This window comes from Macrotis lagotis, chromosome 1 (assembly GCF_037893015.1).
Source record: "Macrotis lagotis isolate mMagLag1 chromosome 1, bilby.v1.9.chrom.fasta, whole genome shotgun sequence".
In the NCBI taxonomy this organism is placed as follows: Eukaryota; Metazoa; Chordata; class Mammalia; order Peramelemorphia; family Peramelidae; genus Macrotis; species Macrotis lagotis.
In genome coordinates this window covers 97,115,911-97,142,753 of record NC_133658.1, presented here as the reverse complement: position 1 = coordinate 97,142,753, position 26,843 = coordinate 97,115,911, and the positions used below count along the sequence as shown (strand labels likewise).

The 26,843-nt window shown below is 33.6% G+C and overlaps 1 protein-coding gene across 5 annotated transcripts in view; it reads left to right on the top strand.

Moving 5' to 3' along the window:
* SRBD1 (S1 RNA binding domain 1) overlaps positions 1-26,843 on the top strand; it is a 312,756-nt gene that overhangs the window by 60,359 nt on the left and 225,554 nt on the right. For all 5 annotated transcript variants that reach the window (XM_074205166.1, XM_074205151.1, XM_074205132.1 and 2 more), the window contains 3 exons: positions 5,661-5,764; positions 21,920-22,027; positions 24,583-24,740. In XM_074205166.1, the coding sequence (XP_074061267.1) occupies positions 5,661-5,764; positions 21,920-22,027; positions 24,583-24,740 (370 nt within the window). The remainder of the gene's footprint in view (positions 1-5,660; positions 5,765-21,919; positions 22,028-24,582; positions 24,741-26,843) is intronic.

Sequence of the window (26,843 nt, the reverse complement as noted above, 5' to 3'; positions counted from 1 at the left end):
CTGTTCTGCAAGGGTTCATGGTAGACTGTTGTTTTCTTATTATAATCTTTTTTTTGCTGAGAAATCAGCTCCATGAGTTTAATTTGTATGTTGATGAATTCCAGGACTATCTATCCAGCTCCCCTTTCTCCTTAGAGCCCACAATGACAATTACCATTTAGACTTTTAAAAGGTGATATTCTATAAGCATTGCAAACTCAACTTCTCTAAAATACTCTTTCATCTAGAAATAACAATAATAGCTAACATTTATATAGCGTCTACTGCAAATCAGGTCCTATGCTACAAATATTATTTCATTTGATTCTTAAAGCTACCCTAAGATGTAAGTTCTAATGTTGTCTAAGTGATGATGTTATCTAATGGACTTATCTAAGGCCACACAGCAAATAAATGTCTGAGGCTTTGTGTTCCATCCTCCTTGATTTCAGGCCTAGATGATCTTTTCTTTTCCTCTTCTACTTATTCTACTTCCAGATTTCTTTATTTACTTTGAAATAGAATTGTTAACTTTTTTCAGGCAATCATATGACAGTAGTGTTTTCTTTGGCTTTTCAGTTTCTCATATCTACCATGTCCATTCACTTGGCCAAGGGAAGAGGAATAATGACAAAAGGAAGTAAGAAAAGAAGGGAGGGAAGGAGGAGGAAGGTGGTTGAGTTTTTTTTGGTCCTTTGTTCTCAAAGAAGACAGTGACATCAGGAGGTGATGCCATAACAAGCATTTGAGTTAGATTTGAATGAGGGCTGCTGTGCTAAGTCACCAGCCTCACTTTCTCTTCCAGAGTCATAAGGGTCCAGTGGCCAGAGATGAATCAGAATGACTTCCACAGCATACATCTTTTAAAATTGTTTTCTTCTTTTTACATGACCATTATCTTAGCTCAAGCCTTCACCTCCCCTGCATACAATATTACAATAGCTTCCTAATTGATCTCCCTCCCTCAAGTCTTTACATCTTTTAATACATGCTGCACAGTGCTACCAAAGTGATTTTCTTTGAATACATATCTGAACATTTCCTCCCACTACTTAGTAAATTCCCATGACTTCTCCTTTCCTTCTATTTTTAAAATTAAATAGGGAATTATTATCTAAGTGATTTTTTTTTTTTTTGGTTCATTGGGTACTAGGTGGTTGAGTTCCATTGTTTCTTTCCTTTCTATTACTATTCCATTTTTCTTCTCTATTTTAAGCAAATTCCAGTTGGTTTTGAGTGGCTACTATTTTTATAAAGATAGTTTATAGACTGGAAGTACTAATTCCTTTTCATCCCTATTTTTTAAAATCATTTTCTTGAGATATATACCCCCCAAATGAGTTATATTCTAATTTTATCAAGTTTTATAAATTATTCCTTTTATGATTTAATTGATATTGGATTGAAAGTACATGAGCCAGCCATGAGCATCAAATTTCTTTGAGCCATTTAAGTTATTCTTTACGTCTTTAAGAAATACTTTGTAGTCAAATATGTAAAAATCTTGTGTGCTTTGGTAGGTCAATTTTCAGATGATTTATTTATAAACTTTTTCAAAAATGGAAAATTAGAGATCTTACTTTCATTCTATGATACAATTATAGTCTTGACAGGAAGAATCAAACAAAATAAAACCATAGTATAATATTTCTGATGAACATTGATGCAAAAATTTTAATCTAAAACTTTATCACAAAAAAGTTTATTCACTAAGTCAAGGCTGTACACAATTCCTTAATTGTTTTTTTTAATTTTTAGCCTTCATTTTTTAAAAATTCTGAGTTCCCAAATTATCACCCTCTCTGCAGCCCTTCTCTATCATTAGTTTACTTCCTTTCTTCTTCCCTTCTTCCCTTCTCTTTGGGCAGCTAAGTGCTTTAATGTAACACTCTGAAGACAGGGACTGCTTTGTTGTTTGCTTGTTTGCTTCTAATACAGTTCCTCATACATAAAGGGCAGTTATGTGAGGCAGTCTATAGAACACTGGTGGAGTTAGGAGGACTGGAGTTTGAATCCAATCTCAGACACTTAGCTGTGTGACCTTGGGCAAGTCACTTAACCTTGATTACCTCCCATCTAGGGCCATTTTCAGTCCTCCTTATTTGTCTGTGACCACTGGACTCTTATGACTGAAGGAGAAAGTGAGGTTGGTGACTTAGCACAGCACCCCCTCATTCAAATCTAATTCAAGTGCTTCTCATTGCATCACCTCCCTGATGCCATTGTCTTCTTTGAGAACAAAGGACCAAAAAAACTCAACCACCTTCCTCCACCCTCCCTCCCTTCTTTTCTTTCTTCCTCTTGTCATTACTTTGTTCTATTATTCCTTTCTACCCCTTCTTCTCCCCTCCCCCACCCCATTCTCTCCTGCCCTGGTACCCTGATGTTACAGATACCAGATTGCCTTACTTTATTGAAACTCTAAATTCAGGAGATTGCCAGCATCCATCTCCCTAGGAGCAGGAATCACTTGCAAGCACCTCTATGCCCAACTCTTTCTTATTGCTATGTGGTATCAGCAAGATCTGAATTCAGTTTTTGCCTCAGACACTTACTAGGTGTGTGACTTTGGACAATCACTTAATCTCTTATTTCCTTCAAAAGTGAAGATGCTAACAGGGTTGCTATGAGGATCAGATGAGGTAATATATATTAAACACTTTGCAAAGCTTTAAATAAGATGTAAATGCTAGCTAACATCTCCAAGCATTGCCAAGCATAATGGTTCTGAATAGAAATGCTTAATAAGTTTGTTGAATTGAATTTTGATAGTTTGGATCCAATAAGATGAAAATTTTTAAGCATAACTATAAAATTCTACTCATGGCAACCAATTATATAATTCAAGTGATGGGGAACGTATACTTAGGTCATGTGAAAAAGATCTCAGGGTTTTAGTGATTTGTAAGTTTGATATAAGTCTACAGTTTGTCATCAGGGCCAAACAATTATTGTTCTCTTAGTCATCATTAATGACAGCACTATGCCCAGAATAATGGCATCTTTGTGTACTCTACCTTGTTCAAATCACACCTGTAATATTATGTTCTGATTTTCATATTTGAGTGTTGTCATTGACAAAATGATGTGTATTCAAAAGAGGATAAACAGGATGAGGATGATGAAGGCACTGGAAACCATTTTATACATATATAGATTAATGGAAATTCTGTAAATGAAAAAAAAATTGTTCAGTGAAGAGGGGTTTTCTTTAAATATTTGAAGTTCTTCCTGAGGAATAGAAATTAAACTTGTTTTGGCCCCATGTTCTACCAAAAATAGTAGGTAGAAGGTGCAGAGAGACATATTAAGGTTTGATGTAAGTAAAAGTTTACTCCAAAAAAGAAAAATAATCTGCCTTGTAGTAGATTCTTACTTTGTTGGAGGTGTTTGTGCAGTCTGAATGACTACTTTACAGTGATACCATTGAATATACTACTACTGTTCAGTTTTAAGTTTGATGAACCTGGCTTAGATCTGTTTTCTAATGAAATTCTCAAATTGGTTAATTTGCCACGGATTTGTCATTTTGATAAATTAGAATTTTTGCCTCCAAACATAGGAGTGACATCTAGTGGCCCCAGAAAGTAACAGATTGTCACAGAATGTTCAGGAAAATGGAAAAAAAAATTTCCTGCTTTTTAGCAGCATATTGTTGCAGTTTAAACCTTTACTTTCCTGCCTTTTTGACTCCTCTTGTATTTTTTTATTTAACTTTTACCTCTTGGGTTTTTAAATTTTTCTGTTGGCTTTCTTATCTTTCCATTAAGACTATATCTTCTTTGAGGGTAGAAGTTGTATTTCTAACAATTACAATGCCTTACACAGGACTCTATATCTTACAGGGAATTGATAAATAATTTTTGATGCATATATTCTCTAACTTAGTTGCGATAAAAATATAATGAAAATTTTTACCACACTTTTATTTTACATATGCAATATTTATTACTTTTTTCCTTTTTTTGTCTTTTTACAAGACAGTGGGGTTAAGTGACTTAACAAAGGTTAGTCAGCTAGGCAATTATTAAGTGTCTGAGGCTGGATTTAAAATCAGGTCCTCCTGACTCCAGGGCTGGTGCTCTATTCACTGTACCACCTAGCTGCTCCTGAAATATTTATTATCAATAGGTTTTTTTTTGTCTTTATCATGATTGACATGTAAAAATTTTATGTGATGTAATATATAGTGAATTAATTTTATAGATATTTGATCCATTTTTCATAGGTGATTGGAGATGAAAAAGGTACTGCCTTTTTCTTTAGTATTGACTCTGTTTTTCCATCACATATATATGTGTATATACTATATATATATAATCACTAGATTTCTCTACTGTATAACATTGTAGTCAAAATATGTATGCTAATGTAAAATAATTTGTCAATTCCTTGAAATTTTATTTGATATAAATTGTAGTTTAAAAAAAAGTACTGCCTTGTGAAATAGGGGTTTTTAGTGAAAAGCAAGAACCTATAACCATAATGCCGGGATTATTTTAGCTGCTTTATTCTGTGCTGGGGTTAAGTGGCTTGCCTGAGGCCACACAGCTAGGTAATTATTAAGTGTCTGAGGCCAGATTTGAACACAGGTACTCCTGTCTCCAGGGCCAGTGCTCTTATCTACTACACCACCTAGCCGCCCCCTGGACATCTTTTTAAAAACATTTTGCATTTTAATGTAATATTTAAGAATAAACCTGAACAGATTTAATTAGTTAAAAACTGAATTTTCAATGTTACTTTTGTAGTCAGTGTACTCATTGCTTTAATATTTCACATAAAATTTTTATTACAAGTTAGATTGTTCAAGGATGTGTCAGGACTGGCATGTCAGGGAAATGGCTTAATATAAATTGATTCTATAGCCTGAAGGCATTTTAAACCATTGTATTTAACAGATGTGACATGTCTGAGTTAGCTGGTAATTGGATTAAAGTTCATGATTTAGACAGGATTCGGAATCTTGACAATGCACAGAACTGGAAAAATAAAGTACTTCTAAAATGTCAACTTTTATTTACTTTTTTTTTGGTGAGGAAAAAGGGGGCTATGGGAAGAGAGTAACTTTTTGAATTTCTCAATTTCCAATGTTTAAAAAAAAGACTTTTAAACATTTTAAATTCTCGATATATTTATGAAATACAATGAGGATTTGTTTGAAATTAGTGGACCTTATTTTGGTTTTGAATGTTAGAGAAGTATAACTTTTGCCTATCTTTTTAAAACTTTTTTTAAAGTCTCTGAACTAAAAGTTTTTAATTGGCTATTTTTGTTAGATATTACATTATATAGCTTTGGTTATTTAATGCTGATAACAAATATCAATTTTTTTTTGTATTCTAAATGAGTGGAATCTAGATTAAGAACATTTTATTCAATAATTCTGAAATTTCATTCTCTGAATATGATTTTATCATAAGCCAACTATTAAATATAATCAAAATTGCTAACTGTAAGATATATGGTATAACTTTAGTCATCAGTTCATTTAATAATGCTTTGTTGATTGGTTATTTTGGTACATTGTGGGAAAAAGTAGAATTTACTATTTTTCAAATGACTGATCTGCTTTGTGGCAGAATATTAGGCAGTTAATCTTTCATAAATGTTGTCTTAATAAATATGTCCTTTATATGTTTTGTATGTCACCTTTCTTTGCCATTTATGTTTGCATTCAGATTCTGGCCATTAACCGAGGAGAAAATTTGAAGATCCTGACAGTGAAAGTCAACATTCCTGATACTGTAAAGAATGAATTCTGTAGTTGGTGTGTCCAGAACAGGTCTGTCTGCTGATTTTTATAACATTCTCATTCTCCATTTTAGTTCCATACTGTAAATTATCTTCAGGGTCTTAATGTTTTCAGATGTTGGCTGAATCAAAACTTTAATTTTTAAAGTAATATAAGAGTCTGATTGACTCAATGTAGTTTTTTCTTAAAATTTTATATTGAAGATATATTTTGATTGCATGGACTTGTTTTGTCACTTTTCTTTAATGAAAATCTTTAGTACTTTATATTTGTGTGTGTGTGTGTGTGTTTAATATTAATATTTTTAAGTTATATAGATTGTGAGGCAAGATTCTATAACTTTGAAGTTATAGTCATGCAAGATAGTAGTAGTTAACAAACGTTTATTATATGCCTGCTCTAGGCACTGTACTGGGATTTGGAAATTCAGAAAGAAAGCATGGTATAGAATGTTGTTATGATTGTTGGAGAAATTAATGATTTTGTTCTCAGAATATGCAGTAGTCTTCCTAGACAGGAATAGGTATGAGGAATTTGGAAAGCTGATCATGAGCATGTTGCAGAGGTGTGAATTAAGAATGTTGAGGTTTTTCAGTCACCAGGACAAGGATTTTAATTCCTTTTTGAATCATTTTTTTGCTTTGGTGTTTTTGAAGTACCAGCTTTGTGTTAACTGCAGAACTAGGAATTAGGTATAGAATGACAAAAATAGAACAATCTCTGCTATTAAGGAAGCATTCACTTAAAGGTGATCCATCAATCCAGGATCCAGCCTGATGGATAGTGGTTTTGCATGTGGAGAAAAAGAGAATGAGAACTGGAGGTACAATTTGACTGATCTGGGCACTGATTGGATATGAGGGTAATAGGAAATAAAGAATATAGGATAACTCCTATTTTGTTAACCTGAGTAACTGGAAGGAGACATAATTAGAACAAATTTTTTTGGACATTTTTAAGTTTAATAAGTATGTAGGTGGCAAGGTGAAACTGAAAATCAAGAGTGATAGAGCTGAGTATGCAAATTGGGGATCATCCACATCTAAATGACAGTTGACCAGAAGATCAGATCTTGTCACTTCTCTGCTTAATAAATTCTAATTACCTCTAGCTCAAATTCATTTTCTTTTGTTTGACTCTAAAGTGTGACTGTGACCTGCCTTTTCAAGTACCCTTCTGGTACTTTATGATACAACCCAAACTGACTCATTTGATGTTCCTCACATGCAACATTCTGTCTCTTGTCTCTTGACATGCGTACAAGCTATCTCTCATGCCTAAAAGAGGCATGCTAGTGGCAGAGAAGAGGTGCAATGGATAGCAAATCAGGAGTCAAGAACCCCTGAGTTCAAATTGAACCTCAGATTCTTATTATTTGTGTTACCCTGAGCAGGTCTTTTAACTTCTCAGTCTCACCAAAGACTCAGTTTCCTCATGTGAGATTCCAGTGAGATAATATATATAAATTGTAGAGCAACCAGGTAGATAGAGTGCCAGGAAACTCAAAGTCAGAAAAACTTTCTTTTTGAGTTTAAATGTGACCTCAGATACTTATTCACTGTGTGACCCTGGGCAAGTCATTTAACCCTGTTTGTTTCAGGTTCTCATCTTTAAAATGAGCAGGAGAAGGAAATGGCAAACTGTTCTAGGTTTGGCTTTGCCAAGAAAACCCCAAATTTGGTCATGGACATTTGGATACAACTGAAAAATGACTGAACAATAACAACAGACTTTTAAGTAGCTATGTTATTAGTACTAATAGTAAAAGTATTCATTATTTTAATAGTAATAATTCTAACATCATGTCTACATCTTGGAGAGATGTGCTTTAATTGAATGGTATTAGAAGCTAGATTGTAAAGAGTTTAAAAAGTAAGTGGGAAGTAAAGTAAGAAAATGAATCAATAATCACAGGTAGGTTTCTCTAGGATTTTGGATATAAAAGGCAACAATCATATAGAAAGATAACTTGTGAGAGTAGTAGTGTCAGGTGAAGATTTTTTAAGAGTGGGAGATCATGTTGGTATGTGCCAGTAAAAGAGCTGTTGTATAAAGAGATTGAAAATTAAGAGTTAAGAGTGGGGAAGAAGCAAGAACAGAGAGCTCTTCTCAGAAAGCCCCAGGGTAGTCAGAAACTTACATCAGGAATCTGGGAAAGGACTAGAAACAGACCATTCTGTGTATAGCCATACTTTTATCAGGAAACCTCAGGGCTTCAAGGTGCTATATTGGAATCAGAAGAAAGGATGGAAGTATGGTCTGCTAAAGTAAGAGTAGTGATAGAAGTGCTCAAGCTCAGAGTGAGCTAAGAGAAAACTATTAACAACCAACTTTCTTTTTCTTTCTTTAAATTGTGGGAAAAAAAGAGAATCAAAGACTCCTCTTCAGAATGAACGGGACCATGATTGTACAATTTGGAAATGGCTGAATTGCTAATTTCTTATTTTACTCCTGTTTTCACTTATTAAGATAAATCTGGATATAGATAATTTTGTTGAAGTCATTTGGATTAGAATGACTACATATTTAGGGACTGAACTGGCATATGTAATAGCTGTCACTTTCATTGATATTTGAAAAATCATGAGAAACACTAGAATTTATGTAAGTTGTATTATGTAAGATGTATGTAAGATAGTTTATGTGAAATCAAATGTCACAGTTTTCAGTAAAATCTACTTATCTTAGACCTCTAATTTCATTTCCAACTGCCTCTTTGTTCACTCAAACTGGAACTCTTCTTGTCCAAACTGAATTCATCTTTCTTCCTAAGACCTCTCTCTCTCTCCCCCCAAAAGACTTGCCTGTATTGTCAAGGACACCACTCTCTTCCCATTTCCCCCGATTTGAAACTTTTGTGTTATCCTTGACTCCTCTCTACCTCTTATCCCCATTTTCAGTCTTTTGCCAAGGCCTATCTTATTGACCTTTGCACCATCTTTTGTATTTTCCCCTTTCTCTTCTGATATTGCTATTACTGAGATGTAGACCCTTTTCACCTTATTCTTGACTAATTGTCAAGATTTGTAATTGTGTCTCCTTGTATTAAGTCTATATATTGTTTGTATATCATTTTGCATATTGTGTCTGCCAAATAAATTCTGATCTCCTTGAGTTCAAGGTCTACCTTTTGCCTTACTTTTTAAAAAAATAAGTTTTTTATTGCTATTTTATATAATCCTAAGTATCCCTACCACACCCTCTCCCCAAAAACCATCTCATACAGCAAATAGTGTTTTTTTTGGTAAGGCAGTGGGGTTGAGTGGCTTGCCCAAGGCCACACGGCTAGGTAATTATTAAGTGTCTGAGGCCAGATTTGAACTCAGGTACTCCTGACTCGGTGCTCTATCCACTGTGCCACCTAGCCGCCCAGCAAATAGTATTTTTAGAGAGGAAAAAGTCGGCACCACAGATTATTACACTGAAAATGTCTGAAAATGTGCACTGTATTTAACATCTTTGGATTTCCTACTTCCCCTCATTTCTTTGTTGTAATCTGGCTTGACATTTATAATTTTGTTGCTTTGACTTGATTTTTTGGTGTATATTCTTCTGTTTACATTGTTGTAGTTACTGTATGTATTATTTTCTTTTGCTTTGCTTACTGCGCTCTGCATCAGTACATACAGAACTTTCTATGCTTCTCTGTATTCATCATTTGCATAATTTCTTAAGGACAGTAATATTCTACTATATTCATATACCATAATTTATGGTTCCCCAATTTGTAGGCATCTACATTATTTTCAATTCTTAGCTATAATAAAAATGTGCTATGAATATTTTGATATATATGGAGATTTTCTTTTTATTGATTGCTTCCTTCAAATATGAGCCCTGTAATGGAATCTATAGTTCAAAGAGAGTGCACATTTTAGTCATTTTATTTGCGTAATTCCAAATTGCTTTCTCCAATGATTGTTTTATTCCACAGCACAACCTTCAATGTGTTAGTGAACTTGTCATCCAATGCTGAACATTGTCATTTCTTGTCATTTTTGCTAACTTATGGTATGAATTGAAACTTCAGGGATGTTTTTATTTGAATTTCCTTTTTTTTTTAGTGATTTGGAGAATTCTTTTATTTAGTTGTGAATACTTTGCAATTATTCTTTTGAAAATTGTTTATATTCTTTGACTTTTTGCCTAATGTGAAATGGCTATTGGTATAACAAATAGTACATGTCTATATTATTTATGTTTCTTAGATGCTATTTCTTGGAGAAATTAAATACAAATATTTTTTCCTTTTTTAGTCACTTTTGCTTTGCATTCATTACCTTATCTTGTATCCCCAACATTTAGCAAAGTTCTTTGTATATAGTGGGTATTTATAAATGCTTATTGCCTGACTGAGATAAAATCTACAAATTATGTGCCTAGGTAAATTACAGGCCACATTTTAGAGATGGTTATTGAATATCGAGAAAAGAAAATTGTTAAAGTTTCTCACAAAGAGGGAGTAATTATATTTAGATAAAATTTTGCTTGTTTGATATGTTGTTTTCAATTCATTATTTATTTTTAATTTTAATTTCTCTTTCTCCCACTTTCCTACCCACTGAGATGGTAAACAATATGATAGCAATTATATGTGTGAAATCATGCAAAATATATTCCCATATTAATGATCTATACATCCATACGCACTCAGTACATTGGTTCTCTCTCTGGAGTTGGATGGCATTTTTTCATCATGAGTCCTTTGGAATTGTTTTAGGATCATTGTAGTGATTTGAGTAACCAAATTTTTTATGGTTGAAAACTTCGCTTTTCTGGGTACATGATCGTTGAGTTCTTCAATTTGCATGAGTTCACATGCTCCCCCTTTTCCCCCAATCATTTATCACAACAGTCATCACAATCATATGCCATAACTTGTTCAACCATGCCTCACGTGATGGACCTCCCCTCAATTTCTAATTCTTTGTCACCACAAAAATAATTGACATAATTTTGTACCTATAGATCCTTTTCCTTTTTCTCTCTTTGGAATACAGACCTAGTCATGGTATTGTTCAGTGAAAGGGTATGCAGAGTTTTTTAATCTTTTTTGGCATAGTTTTAAATGATTTTTCAGAATGGTTGGACCAGTTTACAATTCCACTAAAGTTCATTCATATACCAATTTTTTCTTCAACCCCTCCAGTATCTGTCATTTTTGATAGTACCTCAGAGTTGTCATAAATTGCATTTCTCTAATCAATAGTTATTTACATTTTTATATGACTATAGTTAGCTTTAATTTCTTCATCTGTAAATTGCCTGTTCATATCCTATGATCATTTATCAATTAGGCTATGATTTTGACTCAGTATTTGAGAAATGAGGTCTTTATCAGAGAAATTGACTATAAACATTTTTGATATTACCTTATTGTCTATGATATCTTTTAGCAAAATGTAGTTTCCATGATTATTTCTTTTAATTAGGTCTATTTTTTGTTTTTGTTTGTCTGAGACCATAATTTCTATCCCTGCCTTTTTTAGTTCAGCTGAAGCATATTAGATTCTGCTTCAGTACTTTATTTTGATTCTGTGTATGTCTTTCTGTTTCAAGTGTGTCTCCTGTAAATAAAATACTGTTGAATTTTCATTTCTAATCTAATCTTCCATTTCCTTCCATTTTATGGGTGAGCTTGACCTAATCAGATTCAGAATTATCTTGCTGTATATTTCTCCCTATCCTATTATCTTCTGTTTCTTCCTTGCTCTTTTTTTATTCTCTCTCTCTCTCTCTCTCTCTCTTTTCTCTCTCTCCCTTCTCAGTCTGTTTTGCTTCTAACTTCTGCCTTCCTTAATAACTCCCCTTTTTCTTTTTTCATCCCCCTGCTTCCTCCACCTTTCTCTTATCTTTTCCCCCCTCCTATTTCTTTATTGGGAAAGTTACATTTCTGTTTACAATTGAATGTGAACATTTATTATTCCTTCTTTGATCCAGTTGTAAGAATGAGGTTCAAACACTGCCTGCTGTCCTTCTACCCCTACCCAGTGCCTTTTATTTTCCTCTCTATTTTAAAAATACTTCCTTCCAGGCCTATGTATTTGACAAAAATATTCCCCATTCTACCCTCTCTCCTTTTTGGTATCCCTCTTTGTCCTGCCTTTTTTTTTTTTTTGAGATTACTCATAATCATGCCCTCTATCTATATAAACTTCTTTTAACTGCCCTAATAATAAAGTTTTTAGGAGTTACTTGTATATTACCTCTTGTGTAGGAATGTAAACAGTTTAACTTTATTGAATCAGTTTTGATTACTCTTTCCTGTTTACTTTTTTTGAGTCTTGTGTTTCAGTGTCAAGTTTTCTATTTAATTTTGATCTTTTCATTAAGACTGCTTTAAAGACTCTATTTCATCGAATATCTAATTTTTCCCCTGAAGAATTATACTCAGTTTTTTTTGAGGTGGTGATTTTTGATTGTATTCCAAGCTCTTTTGCCTTCTGGCATCTCATATTCTGTCCACTCTTTTAATGTGGAAGATACTAAATTTTGTGTGATCCTGAAGGTTCCATGATATTTGAATTGTTTCTTTCTGGTTGATTGAAGTATTTTCTTTTTGACTTGGGAGCTCTGGAATTTGGCTATAATACTCCTGGGAGTTTTCATTTTAGGATCCCCCCCCCTTTTTTTTTGCTAGGCAGTGGGGTTAAGCAACTTGCCCAAGGTCACACAGCTAGGCAATTATTACGTGTCTGGGGTCAGATTTGATCTCAGGTCCTCCTGACCCCAGAGTCCGTGCTCTATCCACTGCACCACCTAGCTGCCCTGATTTTGGGATCTCTTTCAGGAGGTAATGTGTAGATTCTTTCCTTTTGTATTTAAGAATTTGATTTTTAAGACATTGGGCAGGGGTTTTTGGATAATTTTTGAAAATATGATGTCTAGACTCAAAGTATCATGATGTTTCAAATAGTCGAAGAATTTAAAAATAATTTCTCCTGGATCTATTTTCTAGGACAGTTTTTCTAATGAGCAAACATTCTTTCCTTTGATCTTGGTTGATTTTTGCTTCCTGGAGGCATTATCTTCTATTTACCCAGATCAATTTTTCAGGAATTACTTTTTTTATGGGATAATAATCCACTTAAAAAATATAGAGACTCCTCTGAGCAAGAAAAAAAAATGTTTATTTTGACTTTTCTCAAGAAAAGGGCACATTCCAAGTTTCACAAAAATAGTGAAGATCAAGGAGCTGCCTGGAATTGACAGTCAAAATTATATGGCCTAACGCAATCCCCTCCTCCCTATCATCCCTCTCCGTTGACTCTGGTTAGTCTTCAGAGTTACATTCTACTTGTAAAAATCTGCCCCAGCAACATAGAAGAGAATGAAAGATTTTCATAAAATACTATCTCACCATCCAGGTGATGGGAATAACCTTCAGGATTATAACTATCTTATTGAAGTAATGTAACTTGTCTTGGAATGCAAGGTCTAGGAACAGTCTACTTATCATCAAACAAGAGAAGTTTTATGAAATAAATTGGAATGCAAGGTGTTTCTCATGGGAAAAAGGCTACTATCCTAGTAGTCAGTAAAAGTAGTCTTATGAAAAGTTAGGAGTGTGAGCCACCTATTTCTTCTTGAAATAGTTTAAGAATAATAATTTGTAATTTCTTTAATATTTCATAACCCTGAAATGATTTTATTGGGAATATTCTACTCATTTTTCTTGAGTGAGATTTTTCTACTTCTTTTTTCATTTATACTGTTCTGTTTTTTAAGGAGTTATTTTTTCCACTGAATTTTTGTTAGGACTAAGTCAATTCTGTTTTTTTAAGGTATTATTTTCCTCAGTAATTTTTTTTATGTTTCTTTTACTAAGCTGTCCTTTTTTTGATTTTTCCTGTATCACTTTTAATTTTCCTCTTAATTTTTATTGGCAATCATTTTACTCTTTATTTAACATTTCTAGGAATTCTTATTGTATTTAAATCCAATTCACATTTTTCTTTGAGTTCTTTTGGATAGTTGTTTTCATGTTGATGTCTTCTTCTGAGTTTGTTTCTTGGTCTTCCCTGACATGGCAAAAGTTTTTTATGATGGGGTACTAGTTTTGTTTGCTCATTTTTCTGTCCACCTTCTTGAACACTTTGTTAAATTGGGCTCTGCTTCTCTGGAAGGTTGGACTTGTTTAGTGCTTTCTTTACCTCAGAACTGCCACTAAAACCCCTTGTGAGGTCTTCCAGTTCTCCTTTCTGCCCTGAAACTGGGACTCATATCTTCTTATGGACAACAGACTTACCAGTCAGTGCCAATGGACAACAGACTTACCAGTCAGTGCCAGCTATACGCAGTGCCTACAAAGGGTTCCTTATAATTTCTTTCTGACTGGTTGCTTGTCTCTCTCACTATTTCAGGGTTATGTACTCCCAAAGTCACTGCTGTTGCTGTTGAAGCATATATGGGATCTGAACAAACCTCAATTAGACCTGCACCTTGTTATTAAGGGTAGATTTCTCCCTTATTAAAATTTCTTGGGCCAGAAAAATATCTTAACTTGACATTTTGTTGACTCTGCTCCTCCAAAATTTGATTTGAGGAATTGCTTTAAAGGTTTTGGAGGGTAATGTTGGGGAAGTTCAGCTGGGTGGCTTTCCCTAAACCACCATCTTGACTCTCCCTTGTGTTCTTTTCTCGCTTATTACTATTATTTTTGTTCTAGGCAGTGCTTCCCAAAGCATCTTGTTTAATGAAATCCTTTCAGGAAAAAAAACAATGTGTTGTAAGCCCCCTGCATAATTCATTGTACTGCTCACAATATTAATTTTAATTTATTTTAATTGCTTACAATAACTTTAGTGATAATCTTTGCCCAGGTCATATTTAAAGGTCAAAATTAAATTGAATATTTTAGGATTATACTATTATACTATTTATAATTATGAAGACTATAAATATGATATTATAAAACTAAATAATATATTACAAATTATTTTTTTTAGTATTTTGTTTTTTTACAAGGCAAATGGAATTTAAGTGGCTTGCCCAAGGCCACACAGCTAGGTAATTATTAAGTGTCTGAGGCCAGATTTGAACCCAGGTAGTCCTGACTCCAAGGCTGGTGCTTTATCTACTACACCACCTAGCCGTCCCTATTACAAATATTTTTAAAGAAACCCTGTAAGAATTAAAAGAAGTAATATAGCCTTCATTCTTACTGTTATCTGAAAGATTTCACATTTTTAAAATTTTTTTGACTATATAAATAGCATTTTTAATGAATAAGGTCTAACTTTGGAGACGTTTAACACAACATAATGATCATATACAAACTTAATTTTGAGGTTGAACTTTTTCATTCGAACAAAAAATTTTTATCTGTACCTGACATTCTTAAATGATTTTTATTTCTGTATTTTGATTTGAAACAAGGTTAGAAAATGTTCACTCAATAAATATGGTGGAAAATGATAGAATAATTTCATAAGTTCTCTTGCTAAGAAGTCAACATTCTTTTCCCTTTTTTAGTCTACAATTTATGACTGTAGTTCAAAGATATTTGTAGTGCAAAGTCTCTTGATGAATCAGTTAAATTTTCTTTTTTTTCCATTGTTAGTTCTTTATTCAGATGTGTAAAACATTTATTGAATGGATTATAAATTAAATTGAATGGGAATTTTACTAAAATAGTCATTAAACATCCCTTTTAAGAGTTTCATAAGATTACCCATGTCTTTCTTTGTATCTAGTTCCATGGATAGTTCATTTCCCCGAAAAAGTAATGTAATGTCACAAAGCATTTAATATTGTTTTCTGATATATAGTTCTCAAATTTTTAGATTTTAATATACTTTTTACTTGGTATTGAACATTGTATTTGGTACCTTGTTGACTTTGTTAATTTTTGGAAAGATATCTACTCAGTATGCTAATCTTTGTAGACCTGTCATATCACTTGTACACATAGGTGAAAAGGATGTCAGTGAAGAAGACAACTAATTCTTCTCTCATTTCAAATAGATGAATAATAACTGAACTAACTTCACTGTGTATTAGAAGAGTAATGTGCTTGCTGCCTATCTTTTTGCATAAAATGGTAAATAATCAATAGTTAGTGATTCTTGATTTTGTAAAATTAATCATTTTGACAGCATCATCTAAGATGTTTTAAGTTGTGGCTTTTTCTCTTTGATAACAAAACTTGTTGCAGGGTTACCTGAATATTCGCTTTTAAAAACAATAAATGAAAGTTCCTAGTCATTGGAACTATTCTGTCTGTGCAAATTTCAAAACAAGAGCATCAGTTGATTTATATCCTGTAACTTTGCTTAAGTTGTTAATTATTTTGACTAGTTTTTTAAGTTGAGTTTCTAGGATTTTATAAAGTAAACCATCATATCCTCTATAGTTAGTGATAATTTTATTTCCTTTTGCTTCTTTGAATTTATTTTTCTTGTTTTATTGTTATAGCATTTTATTTTTATTTTTTGCAAGGTAGTGGGGTTAAGTGTCTTGTCCAGGGTCACACAGCTAGGTAATTATTAGCTGTCTGAGACCAGATTTGAACTTAGTTCCTCCTGATTCCAGGGCCAGTGTTCTATCCACTGTACCACTTAGCTGCCCCTATAGCTAGCATTTCTAGTTCGTTCTCGTTCTCTCTCTCTCTCTCTCTCTCTCTCTCTCTCTCTCTCTCTCTCTCTCATATCTTTCTGGAAAGGCTCCTAGTTTATAAAAACTGTATTATAGAAATTGCTTACTTTAGGTTTTATATAGATTCTTCTTTTTAAAGAAAAACTCCATTTATTCCTGTTATTTAGTGTAAAGTTAGTTTTCTTGGCTTTCGTTTATGAGATATTAATGCCCTGATACATAGTTTTTTTTTTTTTTGTGAAGGTGCCGTGCATAGCTGAGAAATAGACTAATTTCTGTTCCAGAATTCTTGAGAGGTTTTTATCATTTTAAACTTTTCTAAAATTTTATTCAGTTCTTATTTTCTTTTTTGATGATTTTATGGTTAGATTTATCTAGGTCTGAGGGAGTATATTGAGATACTCACTAGTACAGTTTTACTATCTCTTTTTGAAGCTTATTGAAGTTTTCCATCAGTAATTTAGGTCTAGTGCCATTTGGTACATAATTTGTTTAGTATTGATATTACTACACTGTCTGCAGTACTTTTTGTAAAAATGTAGTTTCCTTGATGTTCTCTTTTAATTAGTTCTCTTTTTGTTTCTGCTTTGTGAGATCATGACTACAACTCCTTGCCTTTTTTACTTTAGGTGCAACCTAATATATTATCCTTAGTCCCTTATTTTAACTCATTATGTGATAGTGTTTCAGGTATTTTTCTTGTAAACAACATATAGTTGGATTCTGATTTCTCTTCCAATTCAGATGAGAGTTAGGTTCAAATGTTACCCAGTGCACCTCCCTCTCCAGTTCCCATTCTTTTTTTTTTGTATAAACTCTTCCTTGAACACCATTTATGTGAGATAATTTCCCCTATTTCTTCTGTGTCTTGCCCCCCTTAATAGAGAATCACACTCCTACCCTCTGTCTATGTAAATTCTCTATAACTGCCCCAGTGATGATAAAATTGTTAGGGGGTTATATGTATCATCCTTATATATATATAGGGATATAAACAGTTTAACCCGATTTAATTCTTCATAATTTCTCATTCTTTTTTACTTTTTTTCTTTGCTTTACTTGTCTTCTTTTTGAATGTCAGATTTTCTATTTATCTTTAGTATTTCATCATTAAATGTTTATTTTTGCCCTTGAAGGATTATACTTAGGTTTGTTTGAGTAGGTTATTTTTTGGGTGCAGATCTAGTTCCCTATTGTTACCATGTTCCAAGTCCTCTGCTTCCTTAGAGTGATAGCTGTTTTATCATGCATGATTGATCTTGACTTTGGCTCAGTGATATTTCAATTCCTTTTCTTTCTTTCCTTCTTCAGGGTTACATGGTTTGCCCAAGCCCAAGGTTACATGGTTTGCCCAAGGAAACACAGCTACTAATATTAAGTGTCTAAGGCTGAATTTGAACTGGCTTCTTCCTGACTCCTGGGCCAGTACTCGCTCTACTATGCCAACTAGCTGCCCTTTTGAATTCTTCCTTTCTGGAAGCTTGTAGGATTTTCTCTTTGAACTGGGAGTTAGACATTTTGTCTGTAACATTGTTAGGAGTTTTCATTTTGGAATTTCTTTCATGAAGTAAATTGGTAAATTTTTAACTTGGTATAAATTATTAACACTTCATATTTTTGCCTTCTGGTCCTAAGATATCTGTGCAGTTTTATATTTTCTTGAAATATGGTGTCTAGGCTCTTTATTTTGGCTTTCAGGTACTCCAGTGATTATTAAATTATCTTCCATCTATTTTGTAGATTATTTTTCCTTTGAGATTTACTCCTGAATTTCCAATCTTTTGACTTTGATTTTACTATTTCTTGAGGTCTCATGGAGTCATTAGGTTTCATGGCCAAGGCAGTTATTTTCTACTGTAAAGTTATATATTTCTTTTACCACAATCCTGATGTTTTTTTAAAGAATTATTCCTTATTTTTGTATTTCTTTTACTAAGCAGTTAATTCTCCTTTCATCATTTTCTTGCATGGCTTTCATCAGTTTATGTTACCAGTTCATCTTCTTTCATTCTTACTTGATTTAAAAATGTTTTTTACTGTTTTAAAAAAGATTTCTTCTTGGAATTTTTGTTGATCTTATGTCCAAATACTTTTTTTTTTTTTTTTTTTTTAGTTCTTGCAAGGCAGTGGGGGTTAAGTGGCTTGCCCAAGGCCACACAGCTAGGTAATTATTAAGCATCTGATGCTGGATTTGAACTCAGGTACTGTACCACCTAGCTGCCCCCATTTTTCTTTTTTTAAAGATATTTTCAAGGCATTGATTTCTTCTGAGTTTGTGTCTTGAACATCGCTGTTGCCATATTAGTTTTTTATAGTCAGGCTCCTTTTGCTTTGCTTATTTTTCCATCTTAGACTTGATTTTAGACTAGATATTTGGTCTGAGATGACACAGCTGTTGCTTTCTAAGTTCAGTTTGGGTTCTGCAGATTTTTAGTATTTCTGAAGAGGTGTTGTCCTAGGAAAAATCTATTCACTGCCCTCCTGGTTTTCACTGCAAATTTTTGAACTAATTTGGGTCTCTTGAATTCTTTGTAGTTGAGTTTCAATGGACTGTTGCTTGATTCAGTCACAATTAACCCATTTAGAGGTTCTACAGTTTTAGAATGACTGAACTGATAACTCCCTCTTGTTTTTACCTTCTGCCTTAGTTTTTTTGTACTACAGGCCTATGTATGGCACTGAACATTAGAACAGAGTCCCCACTATGTCTTATCCTTGGACTTAGATTTATAAAGTTATGTTTCTAATCTTGTTCCTTGCTCCATTCATATAAGGTCCCTGCTCCCCAACGACTGTGACCACAGCTGCTCCTCTCCATCCTGGAACTGTGACCTAGAACTCAGAAATAGGTGACAAAGTTGCCAGATGGCACCTGTTCCTGCTTCCAGTTTTAGTACAGGGATTTCCTGGGATCTTTTTCAGTCTAGATATTAGTCTCCTTACGATATTCACTTTCTTTACTGTTCCCGGGTACTGGGATGCTACTTTTCGCTTTCCCCACAGCCACTTCCATGCTCAGTTATTGACCAGCCCCTATCCCACTATTCTCACATTTCTCTGTCTAACTTCCTGCATTGACCTGGGTTGGAAAAATGACTCAATGGTTTTGTAGGTTTTCTCAGTTAGAATTTGGTCTGCAGCTCTAAATATGTCATTATAGGTAGGATATGAAGGAACCTGGAACCAACAGTTTGGTCTTAATTCTCCACCTTGACACCTTCCTCTTCTCTGGATCCCCCCATGATTTCTTGAAATATGATATTCAAGTTTTTGGTTTAGAAATGATTTTTAGGATTTTGATTGTCTAAAAATTTTTTTTTCAGGGGGCAGCTAGGTGGTGCAGTGGATAGAGCAGTGGCCCAGGAATCAGGAGTAACTGAGTTAAAATCTGGCCTCAGACACTCAATAATTACCTAACTGTGTGACCTTGGGCAAGTCACTTAACTCCATTGCCTTGTAAAAAAATAAAAATGAAAGAAATTATTTTTCCTTGACCTGTTTTTCAGGTATTTTTTCAAAATTGCAGATATTTTATTTTTTCTTCTATTTTTCAATGTATTAACTTTATTTTAATATTCCTGTTACTCATAATTTTTGCACCTTGATTCATTCAGCTTTCAAAAAATCACTCTTTGGTAAGCTTTCTTAGTAAACTTTTTTTTTTTTTTTTGCCTTTTTATCCCTAGTTTTTACAACAAAACTTCAGGTGCTTCTTATTAACTTCAAGATCAAATACAAAATCCTTACTTTGGAATTCAGAGCCAATCACAATCTGGCACTCTCCTGTCTTTCTAATCTTCTTATACTTTTCTATCCCTCCAAATTCCCTTGGTCAAGATTCTTTGAATAAGATTCATCATCTCCAGATTTGGAGTTTTTGGTGAATGTCTCTGGTATTTTATGTGCCTGCCCTCCCTCCTTCCTCCTATCTTCCGTGGCTTTTTTCCTGTCCTATCTCACTCATTTTTAGACTGATCTCTATGCTTTTGTCTTTTTTTGTATCCTGAGCTCCCAGCGTAGTGACAGTCATGTAGCAGGTGCCTAAATGCTTATTGTCTGATTGGCATATAATGGTAGCTTAAGAAATGTTTGTTGATTTGGTTTATCCTTTTGTTCCAAGCTGTTCATATTTTTCCTCTAAAGAGCTCTAATTTAGTTTTATTTCATCTTATTTTTTGCTTAATTTCTTCCAGATTTAGTACTTTTTTTTTTTAACCAAGCCATTTTTTCTTTTAACATTTGCCCACATTTTTGATAGAGTATCTTTCTTCTTCTGAGACTTATTGTTTTGGGCTTCTCTTAAACTGTAATATTTTTTCATTGACTTCAATTTTATTTTGTTTAGTCATATTTACAAAATTTTGCTTCTTAGATTGAAACTTGTAGTAATGCCAGACTATCTCTCTGCTCTGGGTCTTTCAGTTAGATTATGTAGGTCCCATTGAGTCTTGTCCTTTCTGCTCTAGATATCACTCCTGCCATCATTCTGGTTGGGGTAACAAGTAGTAGGCCTCACCTTTTGCCTTAATTAATGATTTTTCTTCTGTTTTTTTTTTCATTCTTTGTCTTTTTCATTTTCCTCCTTTTATTGAATAGTATTTTTTCCTTGTCCTCTTCTTATGGAGAGTTGTTTGTTTGTTTTGTTTTTTACTTCAGTTTTATAGTCCTTATTCAGATGTTGGAGATTGTATTATTCTCTGTCTTCCTGCAAGGCATTTCAGGGTGAGTTCCCAAGTTAGACCTATTACCTGTGGTTTCCATTTCGCTTTGTACATTCTTATTGATCTTTTTTTTCTTGTGCAGTGACTTATGAGGGCAGGCACTATCTTGAATTTCTTTTATAGGCTTCAGTCAATATCTTGATTTTAGCTCTTGATTAGTGTATCTCCTGATAATTTGTATCATATTATTGATCATTGTTTCTAAACAAAAATTTTTTCTACTTCTATTGTTAAAATTATACCTTTTTTCTTTTAATATGCTTTCTTAGATTAGTTTTCTTAGTATTAAATGATGTTTGCCTCATGGTGAATAAATTTTCAATATGTATTTTGTCATCCTTTTGTTAGCATTTTTAAAAATTTTCATATTTTTATTATTATTATTTTTGGTTTTTTCAAGGCAGTGGAAATAAATGACTTGCCAAGGTCACACAATTAAGTATTTAGTGTCTGATGTTGTATTTGAACTCAGGTTCCCCCTGATTTCAGGGCCTGTCCTGTATACGCTGCACCACCTAGCAGCCCCCCATATCATTATTCATTAATGACATTCTCATTCTCTATTTTATCCCTTCCTAATTTAGATATTAGAACATGTTTTAAAAAGAAATTTGGTATGGGAGTTTCCCCCTCAGTTATTGAGAACAACATATAGCTTAAGTATTATTTGGTCTTTAAATATTTAATAACATTTACCTGTAAGTCTGTTCTATATTTCCTTTCCCATTCCCCTTTATGCTTGTTTTAATTGCTTTCATAATTTCCTTTTTTGAAAGAGACTTTCTTTTTCTAGTGTTACCTTTACCTGATCATTGCATATTCTTGTTTTATGTTGTATGATTTCAGTAGTATTTTTTCTGTTCTACAGGTGGAGACCTTTACGGTATGCTAGACCAGAATTAATGAAGATCTTACATGACTCAGTAGAGGATTCCTACAAACGTCTTATTTATCCTCTCCTCTGTAGAGAGTACAGGTACATAGTGCATATGCTTTCTTTCATATACATCCATATACCCACACCTTATTTATAACAGTTATTCAATAATTATTTAATACAAAAAACTGATACAGAACTGTCATTATCTTGACATGAATCCTCATTGTTTTCTTTTGGAGCTCTTAAAAATACTCTTGCTAGATGAGCTGCTTTGTGATCATTTGAAATATTGTATTTCTAGTTCTGTAACACCAATCTCATGGTGCCTAGTAGCCAATCTGAAGAAATGTGTTTTAAAAGGAAACTTAAAGAAGTAGTAGTGGTAAAAAGAGAGATGTTTGTGAGAGCTGAAGATACAGAACTGAAAATACAGAATTGATGGTGTGTTTTGTTTACAGTAGTGAGGAAGAAAGATGATTATTGTTAGTAGATATATTGAGTGAATGCTCAGTGTTAAAATGTTAAAAAAAAGCTTTCTAAAGAGTATACTGGAAATACTGTGAGAATAAGGATATAAAAGCCAGAAGATTAAATAAATAAAGAGTTCTTAGAAGGTGAGAGATCAAGTAAAAGCCATGTTGAGGGTTCATGTCTTTATTGTTACAACTCATTAGCTAATATTTTCTACTACTACTATTTCCTATTAACTTTGTTACTTTCTCTTTAGATCCAAACATACTTTCTGCATTTTCCTTTGTTAGGTTATTTCTAGTGGATCACAGTCAAGCATATTTTTAAGTATTTGGACCAGGATTATTAATTTAGCCATTAGATCCAGGATGTCTACTAGCAACCTTTCTTAATTCATTGGTGCACTTGGAGTCTAGGGCTCCATGTTTGGGAGAAGACCATGGGTATAGAATATTTCACACACATATGCAGAATTCTGGTTATAACTTTTTTTTTTTAAGGTTTTGGCAAGGCAAATGGGGTTAAGTGGCTTGCCCAAGGCCACACAGCTAGGTAATTATTAAGTGTCTGAGACCAGATTTGAACCCAGGTACTCCTGACTCCAGTGCCGGTGCTTTATCCACTGCACCACCTAGCCTCCCCTGATTATAACTTCTTGCTGAAACCCTTAGGCCTTTTTATTTCAAATTTAATTTCTTAACTCTAAATCTAAAACTTTTAAATTAATTTCAAACCTCCTTTGAGTAACTTTCTGCTGAGATTCAGCAGAATTTTCCCAAGACTATATTGGAACTTTGTGTTCCTTTTGATTAATAAAATAAAAGAAATTTTATTTTTGCACTGATTGTACTGGTTACAGTCATCTCTCATTCTCATCTTAAACCTTTAGTTGAACTCTACACTATCCTCTTTGTTTGAGTCCCTCTCATGCTTACCTGTTTTCAGTCTTATTCTTTGAAGCCTCAGCCTTCTATTATTCCCACCATCCACTGATTTCAGTCTTGTTGCAATCTGTAACTGAAATTTCAAATCTTATCTTATTTTATAAAGGTGAATGGATAATAAAAAGAAATGTGAATGAAGAAATTTAAAATTTTATAAATTTGAATGAGAAATTTGGAAAGATCATTTTTTTGTTTCTTCATTATTATTTTCCTATCTATTTCCTCATGAATTATGCTTTTATACCACAATAATGCATTTCTGTTTACTAATTTATAATTTGTTGCATACCCTCTCTCTCTTTCCCCTCCCCCATTCCTCCCAAGTCACATAGTGACTTTGTGTAAGGAGGAAATTGTAAGGAAAAATATGGAAATAAAAAAGTTTATAGGTAGAGAATGTTTTGCAATTTTACATGCAATTTCATATAATGCAGTGATGAACAAAAACATGCTTTGACTGGTCCCGTAATTTTATCAAGCCTGTTAGGTGATGCAGTGGATAGAGTACCAAGCCTGGAGTCAGTTAACCTGAGTTTACTGGCCTTAGATATTTAGTAGCTGTGTGACCCTGTGCACATCACTTGTTCCTGTTTGCCTCAGTTTCCTCATTTGTAAAATTTGATAAGAAGATGGCAAACCACTCTAGTATTTTTTCAAGAAAACCTCAAATGGGGTCACAAAATGTCAGATATGAATGATAAGAGAATGAATAACAAGATTTCATGAACAAAGGGAACTCCTTCTGAGAAATTTTTCTGCCAGTATAGATCTGCACCTGGATCAAATTGTTTGGAAAATGGGAGGTTTTGGCGCTTGCCTATGGTCATGCAGTCAAGATGAATAGAACTTGATCCTAGATTGCTGTGTCAGGTCTCTATTCTTCCTAGACTATCCTATTTTGTAGTAACAAAACTATTTTAAATAATGCTTGGGGCCGGGGCAGCTAGATAGTGCAGTAGATAGAGCACTGGCCCTGGAGTCAAGAGGATCTGAGTTCAAATCCTATCTCAGATACTTAATAATTGCTTAGCCGTCACTTTAATTGCCTTAAATAAATTTAAAAAAAGTAAAAAAAAATGCTTGGATTTGGTGTTTCTCTCATTAAATCTATTTGTTCTATTAAAAGCTTTGGAGGAGTAGTTTGTCCAACAAAATTTGATCCTTTCTAGGACTGTTGATTTGAAAGAAGAAAAACTAACAACTTTTTTTTTTCTTTGGTGGGGTATACTTTCTAAGATCAAAACTTACATCAGATGCAGAGAAGGAATCAATAATGATGTTTGGAAGAAACCTCAGACAACTGCTGCTTACAAGCCCTGTTCCAGGACGAACCTTGATGGGAGTGGATCCTGGTTACAAGCATGGTTGCAAGTTAGCTATTATTTCTCCTACCAGTGAGTGCCTCTCAGTATTTCTTATGAAGAATTTATATAGATTATAATATTTACATTTTAGCTGAGAGTTTTATTATAGTTAAAAATACTAACTTTATTATTTCATTAAAGCTCCTAAAACTCCTAGAGAATAAGCCTCATAGTTGTTTTTATTACAGTTTTCTCCCCCCCGCCCCCCCTTCATTTCTCCCTTTACCTGGGGTTGTTGAGCATTAATTGACCATTTTCATTTTTTTACTCAATTCAGAGTTGGTATGCTTCCACAGCATTTTGCTATAGCAAATGTTTATTGTTGCATGGTGATAAGTAAAGGAATTGGAGTTCAATCATAGTTTATCATTGTGATTCTAATGGTTTATATTAAATAAGACATTTTAGAATGAATTGGAAAGAAAGGAAACTTTGTTTTGTCTCTCATGACAGCCATGGTGAATTTACACAAATTATATCCTTCAAACAAAATAATAGTTTTGGATTCAGGATAATCTTTTTTTAATTAACATTTTATTTGTTTTCTATTTGTACCCAATAGTAGTATTGACCCATCATTTTTCTGTAAGGTTTTTTAATTTTACAATTTTTCTTCCACCACCCCCCCCAAGGCTGTCTGAGAGTCTTTACATTATTTCCATGCTATACATTGATGTAAATTGAATGTATTATAAGAGTAAATGTAAGAGTAAGCATAACCCCCCCCCCCCAAGAAGATGAGAAATCACAAGAATAGAGAGAGAGAAAAAAATGTACTTCAGTTTGTCAGCTTGTGTTCAGATTCTAATGGCTCTGTCTCTGGGGTGAGTTGCTTTTTTAATCATAAGTCTACCATAGTCTTCCCATAGTTGGTATTACTATCTGTACCTCCACTCTATTCCTCCCCACTCTCATTTATTCTGTTTTCTCTCTCTCTCCTTTCATCCTGGCCCTGTCCAAAAGTGTGTTGAATCTGAATACCCTCTCCCTCAATCTTCCCTCTCTTCTATCACCTATTCCCTTCTTTCCTCTCCCCCCCATTCCTGCTTATCCCATCCCTTTCTTCTCATTTTTCTCTAGGGTAAGATAGATTTCCTCACCCTATTATGTGTATGTTATTTCCTTTCTGAGCTGTTTCTGATGAGAATGAAGGCTCACTTATTTCCTGTTGCCTTCCGTCTTTCTGCTTCATTGAAAAAGCTTTTTCTTGACTCTTATGTGAAATTTTTTAGCTTCTTCATCTCCTTTCCCTTCCTCCCAGTACTTTCCTTTATCACCCATTGACTCCATCTTTTTACTTTATAATACCATTATATTCCGCTCCTTCCTATGTCCTATGTCCTGTCTATATAGCTATATATGCTCCTTCTAACTGCTCTTATAAATGACAAAGTTCATATGAGCTATCAGTGTCTTCTTCCCATGCAGGAATACGGTTCAACATCATTAAGTTCCTTATAATTAGTCCTTCTCATCCACCCTTTCTATGGTTCACCTGAGTCCTATACTTGGAGATCAAACTTTCTGTTCAGCTCTGATTGTTTCAATAGGAAAATTTGAAACTCCATGTTTTCCTCTGAAAGAGGATGTTCAGTTTTGCTGGATAGTTGATTCTTGGTTGTAAACCAAAATCTTTTGCCTTCTGGAATATCATATTCCAATCCCTACGAGCCCTTAATGTAGATGCTGTTAGATCCTGTGTAATCCTGACCATGGAGCCTTGGTAGTTGAATTGTTTGTTCCTGGCAGCTCTTAGAATTTTCTCTTTGATTTGGGAGTTTGGGAATTTGGCTATAACATTCCTGGAAGTTTTTCTCTTGAGATCTATTTCAGGAGGTGACTGGTGAATTCTCTCAATTTCTGTTTTACCCTCTGCTTCTAGGATCTCAGGGCAATTTTGCTGTATTATTTCCTTGAAAAATGAAGTCTAGGCTCTTCTCCTGGTCATGGCTTTTAGATAGTCCAATAATTTTAAAATTATTTCTTCTGGATCTGTTTTCAAGGTCAGTCTTTTCCAATAAGATATTTCATATTTTCTTTTAATTTTTGGCTTTTTTGGAAGAGTTTTATTTCTTCCTGATTTCTTGCAAAGTCATCAGCTTCTTTTAGTTCCATTTTGCATTTGAAGGAATT